Here is an 11,592-nt window from a genome sequence, read left to right as displayed (position 1 = left end):
GCCATCTCTGGACAGGTGGCCTGGGTTCTATAAGAAAGCAGGTTGAGCGAGCTTCGGGGAGCAACTTATTTGATCTTTATCTTGTGAAGTAACTATAGCAGGATTGCCACTGGTTTTTTATCTTTGATGCTCTGGGACTGGAAAACTACTCCCAAACTGAGGGAAGCCACCACATTGTCACACTGGAATGCAGTTGGAAACTGCCAAGTCACCCATGTTGGGAATCTGGCTACAGGGTTGGTTTTGGTTTGCTTTGAATAGCTGACTGAATAAAACTTGTAGAAACCTGAATCAGACCTTTTGAAGCATCTTTGGGGTTACTGTGAAGATTAAATAAGATAATACATGTAAAACCCTTGTCAAATAAGATCTCGTCAAATATTAATCTTTTTATTACAATTACTGTCATCATATGTTCAACACTTTTGTAGCAAACAGTGCTCCGTTCAGTATATGGTTACTGAAAATTCTGTATGTAAAAGCATATACGTGTATGTTTGCTTATGTTTTTTGAGAGAGAGGATTTTGTCAGGTAGCCCAGGATGACCTGGAGCTCATATTTAATCCAAGCTGGCCTTTCCTGCCCAATTCTGCCTCAGCCTCCACAGTGATGGACTTACAGGTGCGAAACACCATGCTCAGCTATTGTTTTTAATGTACTGTTGTACACATACCCAGGAAGGAAACCAACTTAGCACTCAATTGTGTGGAGTGTTAATTATTTATCTGTTTGCAAATCATTCTTTCATGTGTGTGTTTTTGTTTCTGTGGTTTAAAAAAAGACCTTCAAAGAATTATGTTCAGAGGCCCACATTATTACAGCTACTCTTAATAGGTAAAACATCTTTATTCTCAGAGAAGAAAAAGGGGGAAATTGTGCGTTAAGGAGTTTTTCCATACCACACATTGCCAGAAGAAACCTTTGTAAGGTACATACTGAACAATTTTGGCCCAAATACTATAAACTAGACTAATTGCTTTTAAACTGGGTTTATGGCCAACACCTGATGTCTGCTCAATTGAAAACAACATGTAACAGTTGCTGATTTAGAATAGAAAATATGATAGCAAGTACTCAGTCAACAACGAACTATTAAGCTTCAGGCTTTGATTAAAAAGCGTCTCAAATAAGCCATTTTCTCCCAATAAAAAAAATGTAAAACAAGGCTCATTATCTTTAAGATAGTTTCAACCAGGGGCCTAGCATATCTTGCTCTGCCCCATGGGATTTATTCCTTCCTTTAGACTGGAGCAAATGACTCTTTGCCGGCCAGACTCCTGAGTCAACGGCCCCTGGGCGTTTCTGCACTCGGCCAGCCACAGCCCGTGCACCCGGACGCTGGCCACGTGAATCCACCAAACAAGGGGTCCCTGGTCCCCACCTCGTTCCCTCACCGAGGAGCCTGCCTAAAAGGTAAAAGAGAAGGCGGAACCCCTCCTGCGCCCACCCCTCCTCGCGGCAGCAGCCAATCGCTTTGCCCCGTGGTGCACCCGAGGCTTTGGATTGGACTCACCGAGGCCCGGCGCGGGAGCCGAGCGCATGGGTGGAGCCGCGAACCCCTGTCCGTCACGTGCGGCCGCGGGGTCTCCCCCGCCTCACTGCACGCCCCGCGGCGCCGAGAGGGGCGGGGCCCGCAAGCTGCCGCGCCTGCGCGGTGCGCTTTCTCGGGGAGCAGCTGCTGCCGCCGCCGCCGCCGCTGCCGCCGCCGCAGCCGCTACCACCGCCACCGAAGCCGCAGCTGAAGCGACCTCCGCGTTCGGGAGTAGAATTCGGAATCCCTGCGCCTGGCTAACAATGAAGCAGAGTTCCAACGTGCCGGCTTTTCTCAGCAAGCTGTGGACGCTGGTGGAGGAAACCCACACCAATGAGTTCATCACCTGGAGCCAGGTACAGTCGGGGATTCGGTGGCCCCGGGTGTCCCTGCCGAACCGGCTGGGCTGGGCTGGGCTCGGTGGCTCCCGCGGCCTGCGGCCTCCCCCTCCTCACGCGGACCCCCGGCTTTGTGTGAGCCGCGAGCCGGGCCCGGCCGGCCGGCTGCGCTCGCACGGGCCGCGGTGGGGGAGGGGCGCCCTGGTAACGGTCCCGCCGGCCGGCCCGGGCGCTCGGAACCGGCCCCGCAGCCGCGCGTTCTGCACACTCATCCCTCGTCGTCTGCTCGTTGCGGGCGCGGAGGTCGCTCGCGGAGCCGCGGGCGGGTGGGTGAGCGCGCGCCGGTCTTATCTAAGGAAATCACCTCCGCGGCGGGGATTGCTCGCCCTCGCGTCGTGGGATCTTTTATGATGGTCAGGGTAAAGGGAAAATGTACAGACTCGGATCAGACTAAAACTGCGTAGAGATTGATCAATTATTGTTTGGAGACTGGACCATTTGTTTAATCGGCTTTTTTTTTTTTTAAATGGTTATTTTAGTGAAAAGTGGCAGCAGACCATGCTTGGTAACTTAGTGGGGAGTTAAAAACGAGTCGTTACATTTCACTGAGCGGTTGTTGGCGGAGTGGTATGTGGCTGCCTTGATCAGTTTCATCCAGATTCTACTTATAAATAAAGATGACCTTAATCAAGCCCGGTATCTCGCCTGGTCTAAGTTACGCGTAAGATGGATGCGTTGCCTAGGTGACCCAAGGAACCCCCTCCCCCCCCCCTTCCACACAAAGGTTCTTTGCCCAGTGATTGCTTGCATCACTAGTGCCTTTGCTTTAGTGGGCGCAGTTCTTAGATGATCAGAATGGCTTTTTGAAGGGGATTGGCGGCTCTTACTGTAGATGATCACCTAGGCGTGGGTATTCTCATGTTTACAGTTTTTGAGATGAGTTAGTGAAAACTAACTGCTTAATACCTAGCACTTGCTAAGTGTAAGATGAATAATGTCTCTTTGTTTCTGTGTTCCTTTTTGCTATTAAGCTAGTTTTCAGTTTTACATGCCTTTAATAGCGAACAATAGAATACCTGATAGTTTAACAACTATGTCACTGAATTTTGCCTAGTATTAGTGTCAATATGGTCTTCTAAACTAACTTCTAGAATTTCCTTTTCTTGTGTAAGTATTGCCACTTAGGTGTCCTACCCCTGCAGGTTGTGTATATTAAGTATTTGGCGAATTTGGTACATCGGTGCAAAGATGTGAAAAGGAGGAAGGCAACTACCAGCAGGTACTTAAAATAAACAGATGTCTCATGCTTCGTCAGTCGGGAGGATTAAAGGTTGACAAGACTGGATCAGTACAGACTGTTACTCAGCTGTACTTTATCGTTAGAAATTGGGCTGCAACACTTTCCCCAACCAAGCTAAGTTTATTGAACTTCCTGAGGGTTGTGAAAGGCTGTCTAATAAGTTCAAATTAGACAAAACATTCTAATAACTTTCTTTCAAGTGGTTCGAAATGTGGAGAATTTAAACCAGTGCTTAACTTGAAGTCTTACTACTTCTGAATGAAACAAGCTACTTATTTTTTATTCATCTCATTATTAAGTCTCCGTTTGTATTTTAACTGCTCATTTCTAATACACCCATAGGACAGTCAAAATGTAAACCCAGTAGCGTATTTGTTCTAGAGACAATTAGTTCATAATCTTTGAGTCAATGAAATTGCTACAAATGTAATGGGTTTGATTGGAATGGTATCACTGGTGTCCTGGGATAATGATGACTGTGGCCTATCTGGTCATATTGTAATGTTAAAGGTTGGACAGCCCTGATGGAATACTATTTGAAAAGTAAATTAGAGCTCATCTAGATGAGCCTAGTCCTTTTATAGATATGTCCAGGCTTACTGGGGACTATAATGCTTGTGTGTATGCAGGGTAGAGAAGACTAACAAGATTCTGAGCTCCAAACTCTCCCACTATCTACGGTGTACTTTTTATACAGCCCGGCACTGTCTTTAGTTTTATATCAAAGTGTTGCCCTGTACAACTGGTAGGAAGTTCTAGGTAATGTTATCTGGAGCTAATCCTAGTTTCTTAGGACAGATTTCTCTCAGTTTTGCTGTCACAGATTTTTTTCCAGAAAGCAGTGCCAATAGTGAAAGGTAAAACTTTAAGCTAATGTTAGATGGACAGCTGAAATAAGTTATTCTCTCTTTCTTAATGGTTTTATTTTTAAGTGCACACACACACACACACACAGTGTAGGTACCTGTAGAGGGCAGGGGAGAGAGTCAGATTTCCTAATGCTGGGTTTATGGGCTATCATGAGTCTACCAAACTGGGTTCTCTGAGAGCACTATGAGCTCTTGACTACTGAGGCTTCTCTCCAGCTCCACTGTGATCTAAACAGCATTCCCTCTCGATAGCTGTGCATGAGGTGTTCGGTTACTTCATCTCTCTGTCAACGAGAATATTACCATTCTTGGAGATTTCCAGGTGGTAGGTAGGAAGTATTTCCTTAGAAAAACTTTGCATTAATTTATATTTCTGTTAGTAATTAGTGAGTTCTAAAGTTTTCTTCTATTTATTAGACTCTTGGGTTCCCTTTTCTGTGAAAAATTTGTATTGTAGATTTTTATTAATATTTTATTGTTTATAGGAGTTCCTTATAACAAGTATATAGTTACCTTTTTCTTATAATTGCATATTTTCATCTTTAAAAATCTTTTGAAAATTAGGAAAGTTTAAAGTTGAGACACTTCAATGTATTGGATTAAAGGAGTATTAACTACAATGCTATATTTGTTTTCCTTAGATTCTTTCATTTTAATATTTAATTAAAGGTCTCATGTGTTTAGATTATTTATTATTGGGATATTTTACTCTATTGTGGTTCCAAACTGCCTTTTCTTACATATTTTATGAAGAGAAATGTACTTTTTCTTTCCCATGTCTTTAAGTTTATGTGGAATAAACTTTTGGGGGTAATTTGAAGGATATATCTCACCTTTTTCATTCATTAGTTATCTAGCATCTTTATTAAATAATCATTTTCTGGATGGTTTATGCCATCACCTTTGTGTCTGTGTGTGGGTTTTTTTTTTGTAAAATAACATGAAAACAAATTAAACATTTTAGCTCTATATTACTAAATGTGTTTTTTGTTAAAATAAGATGAAATCAAACATTTTAGCCATGTATTAAATAAATGTGCACTTCAATTATATTATATTACAATTACATTATCATTGCCCAGCTGTAGAATAACTTTAATCTTTCCAAACTGAAATTATGGCTTACTTTCTATTGCTGTGATAAGACACCATGATCAAAGCAACTTACAGAAGAGTCTGTTTGAGGCTTATAGTTCATAATGTGAGTCCATGACCATCAGGGTGGGGAGCATAGCAGTCACACCAGCATGGAATTGGAGCAGTAGCTAGGATCTTACATCTTATTCACAAGTAAGAGGCAGAGAGAGCTAGCTGGAAATGGTATGGACTTCTGAAGCCCCAGAAAGCCCACCTCCCAGTGACACACCTCCTCCAACAAGGCCACACCTCCTGGTCCTTCCCAAACAGTTCTACCAATTGGGGGCCAACCATTCAAATACTTGAGCCTGTGTAGCACATCTCAAATTCTACTTGAAAATCTGAATAATATTTCTCAGTATTTCTGTTCCACATTTTGTAGATCCGTTGATTAGATGGTAGACACTTAAGTTGCTTTACTTTTTGAGTTTTATGACATATTACAGGGATCATGAGGTACCAGTATCTCTTCAAGTCCTTTGTTAGTTTTGGAGTGTTTATATAAAATAGGAATTACTGGCTCCTTTGATAAGTCTGTTCTTTTTGTTTTTTGTTTTGAGCAACTGCTGTATTGTATTCAACAACAGCTGCAGTATCATCTATCTCACCATCAAGTCACTACACAAATTCCTTCACACCTTCAACACATTATAGTTCTTTGATAAAGCCATTCTAAATTACTGGGAAGTAGTATCATATTGTTTAACTTTTGTTTTCCTAATGATTTGTGAATGTCAGACATCGTTCATGCACTTATTGGCAGTTTTGAATCTTTGGAAAATGTTAATCAGAGTCCTTGCTCATTTTAAATTGGATTTTTGTTGTTTTCTGATATATGTCTCATACCTCATTTACAAATCTTTTGCCCATCCTATGGGAGGGCTTTTCCTGCTTATTGATGTTCAATATGCAGAAGTTTTTAAACTTGATATGGTTCCATTTTTTTTTTTACGTTGTCTGTATTTCAGTGTTGTATTCAAGACTTAATTTCTAAATCAAACATCGTGAAATTTTTCTCGTGTGTGTGTGTGTGTGTGTGCATGCATACAACTTTCTCTGTGCATCCCTGGCTGTTCTGGACTTGGCGAGGACTGCCTGCCTCTGCCTGCTGAGTGCTGGGACTGATGATCCACACTATAGTGGCCTGGCAAGATTCAGATCTTTGATGCTAATGTGTTTAGTTTTTAGTGGCTATTTTGAGTTAAGTTCTGTACATGATGTCAGGTAAGAGGTCAACTGTATTGTTTTACATATGAGTGTCTTGTTTTCTCAATGTTAGTCTAGAAGCCAGCCTGGCCTGTGGCAGTGGTGATGTAGCCTGTTGTAGCTCCTCATAGGCTGAGTCAGGAATCACAAAGTTGAGACCTGCCTGGGCTGCAGTTCTAAGCCAACCTGGACATCTAGTGAGACCCTTGCCTCAGAAACTAAGGGCTGGAGAGGTGGCTTGGAAGTTAAGAACACTTGTTCTTGCAGAGGACAGAGTTTGGTTCCCAGCTCACATGCTGATGCACATGTAACTCAGTTCCAGGGGCACTGAAGCATTTTCACCTCTACAAACACTAGTCATATTTGCGGTGTATGTACAGATATTTAATGTTTGTGCCTAAGTGTTTTGCCTGTATCTTTTTTTTAGAAGTAAAATGGGGTGGGTGCTGGAGATAGTGTTCTAAATCTGGACACCAGCACCACACCCTATTGAATGAATTAATCTCGTAATCAGAAATCTTTCAAAGCTCTTTCATAGTTTTTCAGTATAATACTTACATATGTTATAGATAGTGGTAAAATAGTGATTTCTCAATTTGTTTTTGTCAGTTTACTTTAGCTTTAAAATAACTTAGTAGTACTGTCTACATATTAGGCCTTTTGTTTAGTAGACACACTTTTAATGTTCTTCACAGAGTATGATGCAGCCTTTGGTTTGATGCTGATACCTAAAATGTCCTTGTAATTACAGGTTTCTTTTGTCACATTATCAAAAATAGAATGTTGGTCTGAAGGTATCGAGAAAAGTTTATTTAGATTCACATTTACAACTTTGTCAGAGGACCTTTGCTGATTGACATTTGTGGGCTTTTTGTTTGGTTTTTAGAATGGGCAAAGTTTTCTGGTCTTGGATGAGCAGAGATTTGCAAAAGAAATTCTTCCCAAGTACTTCAAACATAATAACATGGCCAGCTTTGTGAGACAACTAAATATGTGTGAGTATGACCAGTGGTTTGCCTTTAATGCTATTAGCCTCTATTTAAGCCAGTAATGAAGTATGTTTCTGTATAAGCTTTATTTTTCAGTTGTCTAATTTTAGTATGAAAAATTGAATCTTTGTCAGATGGCTTCCGTAAAGTACTACATATCGATTCTGGAATTATAAAACAGGAAAGAGATGGCCCTGTTGAATTTCAGCATCCTTACTTCAAACAAGGCCAAGACGACTTGCTGGAGAACATTAAAAGGAAGGTGAGCTGCTGCTGGCATGCATTACTGAGGTTATAGACCTGAGGAACAGACTGGGTATGGCGGTACACACCTGTAATCCTAGCACTTGGGAGGCAGAGGCAGTAGGAATGCTGTAGATTTGAGTCTAGCTTGGTCTAAATAGTGAGTTCCAGGCCAGCCTGGACTATGGAGTGAGATTCTGTCTCAGTAACCATCACTACTAACAAATATATAGATAATGAAAATGAATGTAAAGAAATACAGAGATACTCCTTATAGAGATGAACTAAACTAATCTCTGATTAATTGTTCATCTGTCCTGACCACTTACTTCAGACTCGGCTGTGCTGAGAGTAGTACAGTCTTCACTTTAGGGAGGGAAGGAAAATACTCACAATATTGTGACAGAGTAGAGTTACTCATTGTCAAGGGAGGGCTTACTCTTGAGTTTTCAGAGAAAAGAAACAGCTATCTTCTGCTAAAATGAGATGTCTTAGTAAATCCATAGATGTATAAGAAAGAAAGAATGGGGATATAGATAGTCCAGTGGTAGAGCATTTGTAGCACCTTAAAATTCTTCCTTCAGTTCCTGTCACCAAAAAGTGGGAGGTGGTGGTGAGAAGACGGCAAGAGACTACCTAGAGCCCAGTGTCTAGAAATGTAAGTCTACTTAATCTAACACACACAGGCCTTGAGTGCAATCCTAAATACCGCAGATTAAAAACAAAAGGTGAAGAGCCCGTGAAAGAAAATTACCTAACATGCAGCTGTATTACTATATAATTTTAATTAATATGGAATATGATGTGATAAAGAGGCTTGGAAATGATAGGAAATTCAATTGACAGGGAATAAAAAAGATATTTGTAGTGATATTTCATTTGTATTTTAATAAATAAAGCTTGCCTGAAGATCAGAGAGTAAAACGGCCCCACTTATCAGTCTTACAGACCAGGTAGTGGTATCATACACCTTTAATCCCAGTTGTCACACTAGTTTGACATAGAAACCGGGTGGTGCATGCCTTTAATCCCAGCACTAGAGAGGAATATAAGATGGGAGGAGACAGCTCACAGATACAGTCTTATTCTGAGATTGTTGGAGACAAGCCTGCCATTTTGGACTGAGGTAGAGCTAAGAGCCAGTGTCTGATTGTTTTGCTTTTCTGCCTTCAGGTTGAATCCCAATTACTGTCTCTGGGTTTTTAATCAATTGTGCTACAGATCCCTATATTCCTGCTCATCCGAATATGGTGACTTATTCCTAAGTAGACTAGGGAAAGGGGGAAAATTAAGTGATTATTCTTTGCTTTCTCTTGTTTTAAGCTACGCAGTTTGTTCTTGCTCTAGAATTTATCTAGAAATTATAACCACATCTCACTTCTTTAATAGGATACAGAGACTTCTCATAATAGGAAGTTTTGAATTACAGTCATGGAAGCGTAGTATATATTTAATTTTTTTAAATTTGTATTTTGGAAGGTTTCATCTTCAAAACCAGAGGAAAATAAAATTCGTCAGGAAGATTTAACAAAAATTATAAGTAGTGCTCAGAAGGTTCAGATAAAGCAAGAAACTATTGAGTCCAGGCTTTCAGAATTAAAAAGGTAAAAATATTTCCAAATATCCTACTATTAAGGAAGTTGGGGAATGTGTGTTGGGGTTTGGAGAGTGTCTGGTGTTTTACTTTAACTCTCGGTGTTTTGTTTTCTGTATCACTTCCCTTTACTTTTAGTTTGTAGATGTAGACTTTAATTATGGTTGCCAGAATGTATAATGTTGCCATGAAGCTTGTCTTGTTTATGAAATGGTAGATCTTTAATGTAGTAAATAAATTCTACATAGACTAGTTTTCATATGGTTTCACATGGAAGTGAGGGCACTTTAGAAATCACGTATAACTGATTGATAGTGTAGTCAATACTTTAGCAAAGATTAGTTCTCCTATGGTCTTCATACATGAATGACTTCTTTAAAATGTATATGTCATTGTGGCCTGTCTATTAGAAAAAAGTAGGGCATTGAAATAACACACACACATACACACACACGGAGTTGTCCTACTTGATCCTGACACAGACCCAGGAGAGGGTTACACACACCTCTTATCTTCAAAAACATGACTTGTTTCACGACATTATTTAGTAGTATTTTCTCAGATGACACAGTTTACTTGTATATGGAGTAGGTATGTTTTATTACATATACAAGGCATTTTCTTAATAACAAGAGAGTAGTTATTTCACACAGTCTATCTTACAGATGGGCTGTTAAGTTATTCCTGATTCAAATGTTTTCATCACAAGTGACTTTGGACTTTGATTCCTTGTTTGAATAAGCCTTAAACTTTCCAACTTTACTAATTTTATCTAACTAGTTTGCTGTTTGCTCTATTTGTCTTCTGCTAGTAGCATCCTTTAAGCTAATTCAAGATTTGATCATTCAGTCATTCTTTAACTCTTAGAGATAACCATCTTCTGCCTCAGTAGACAGGTAGCAGCATCTTTAAATTTGATATTGAAAATATACAGTGATTATTTAGTAAGTATTAAAAACGATTTCCTTTTCTGGTACCTCTATGTGTGAATCTGCCTTTTTTTGTTATAATAGTACAGATAACTTGAGGATAACTTTTGGGAGATTAATAGAAATTAAAATAAGCAAATAAGGTGAATTATCCTTATTATATTAGTTTGGCAATTTTGATTTTACAAAGGCAAGAAGGGAAGAGAATTACAACTATTGGGTAAGTTATTGGACTTCCTTCTTTAAAAAGACTTAGAACTGTTCTTTGCCTCCTTAGAGGGTTTGATACAGATCTTCAGATAGCTTTAGGGCCTAACAAACTAAATTTACTTTAATAGTTGCAGTTATCTGTATGATTTTGGGCAAAGGTCCTTCATTCCATCTATATAGCAAGATTGTGATTCTTTTCCTTGCAATGTTTATGGAAGTTTAGGTGGTTCATACACATGAGATACTAAGCATAGTCCCCAGAACCCATCATGTTCTGGTCAGGGTTCTTCCCTTTGTTTCCTGAAACAGTTACCAAATCTGTATATTCTTGCTATCCTGCTTAAACTTACTTTATTTTTAAGCAAAAAGCACTAAGTCCAGTTATCAAAAGCAGTAGATTACCTACCACTGTATGCATGCAAGTATGTATCTTAAGACTCTTTACAGGTATTGCTGTGATGAGTAGAGCTTAGGAGAAGCTTAGTTATTTAGTATTTGTTCTTTAGACAAGGTCTCACTGTATTTTTTGAGCTGCTCTTAAACCTGTAGTTCTCCTACCTCTGCCTGGCTACTCCACCTCTGAGTTAAGGTCTCTGGATTTCTTGATTAAAAAAATGTGGTTTGATCTTCTGACCAAATCTTTGTTGTTTTGGTTTATAAATGAACTTTAATACAGTGAGAATGAGTCCCTTTGGAAGGAGGTGTCAGAATTAAGAGCAAAGCACGCACAGCAGCAGCAAGTCATTAGGAAGGTAAGAAGCTTCCCGGCCCACACTGTACTCTGTGTTTGCTTGATAGTTTTACTGTCTGGACTATTTTGTTGGTGTTGCTGTTTTCTCTGATCGGCATAGTTTTAAAGTCATTTGGCCAAATTGGGAATTCAGCGATGTTTTTTCCTGTGTGTGCTATAATTGGACATAGTATAAAAATAGTTTAAAAAATAACAAAATAAATTTAAGATACTGAGCTGAAAATTAATGGAAGAATTAGAATCTGTCCATGGCATTATGTCCTTGTCATTTAATCACTACATTCCAGCTTCCATTTGCTATTAAAAAAAGAAACAGAGTAATTATGGTATCTATTTTTTGCTTATGAGTAAACTGGACTCATAGCAACAGGTTCCTTTGAGGGAAGGGTAGGGGAGAGATGAATCTTATTCCTGCTTGAAAAGGCACTTGAGCTAAAAATAAGCTTATGAATGACAGTTGGATCCAGTGAACCAGGCTTATGGCAGAGAGGAAT

The 11,592-nt window shown here is 39.8% G+C and overlaps 1 protein-coding gene across 2 annotated transcripts in view; it reads left to right on the top strand.

Moving 5' to 3' along the window:
• The first annotated feature begins 1,661 nt into the window (after nt 1-1,661).
• Nucleotides 1,662-11,592, top strand: part of Hsf2 (heat shock transcription factor 2) — a 28,277-nt gene continuing 18,346 nt past the window's right edge. For both annotated transcript variants that reach the window (XM_057763102.1, XM_057763101.1), the window contains exons 1-5: nt 1,662-1,888; nt 7,269-7,377; nt 7,506-7,633; nt 9,094-9,218; nt 11,024-11,099. In XM_057763102.1, the coding sequence (XP_057619085.1) occupies nt 1,796-1,888; nt 7,269-7,377; nt 7,506-7,633; nt 9,094-9,218; nt 11,024-11,099 (531 nt within the window). In that variant the 5' untranslated portion in view covers nt 1,662-1,795. The remainder of the gene's footprint in view (nt 1,889-7,268; nt 7,378-7,505; nt 7,634-9,093; nt 9,219-11,023; nt 11,100-11,592) is intronic.

The sequence above is a fragment of the Chionomys nivalis genome, chromosome 2 (genome assembly GCF_950005125.1).
Source record: "Chionomys nivalis chromosome 2, mChiNiv1.1, whole genome shotgun sequence".
In the NCBI taxonomy this organism is placed as follows: Eukaryota; Metazoa; Chordata; class Mammalia; order Rodentia; family Cricetidae; genus Chionomys; species Chionomys nivalis.
This window is presented reverse-complemented; position numbering and strand designations above follow the sequence as displayed.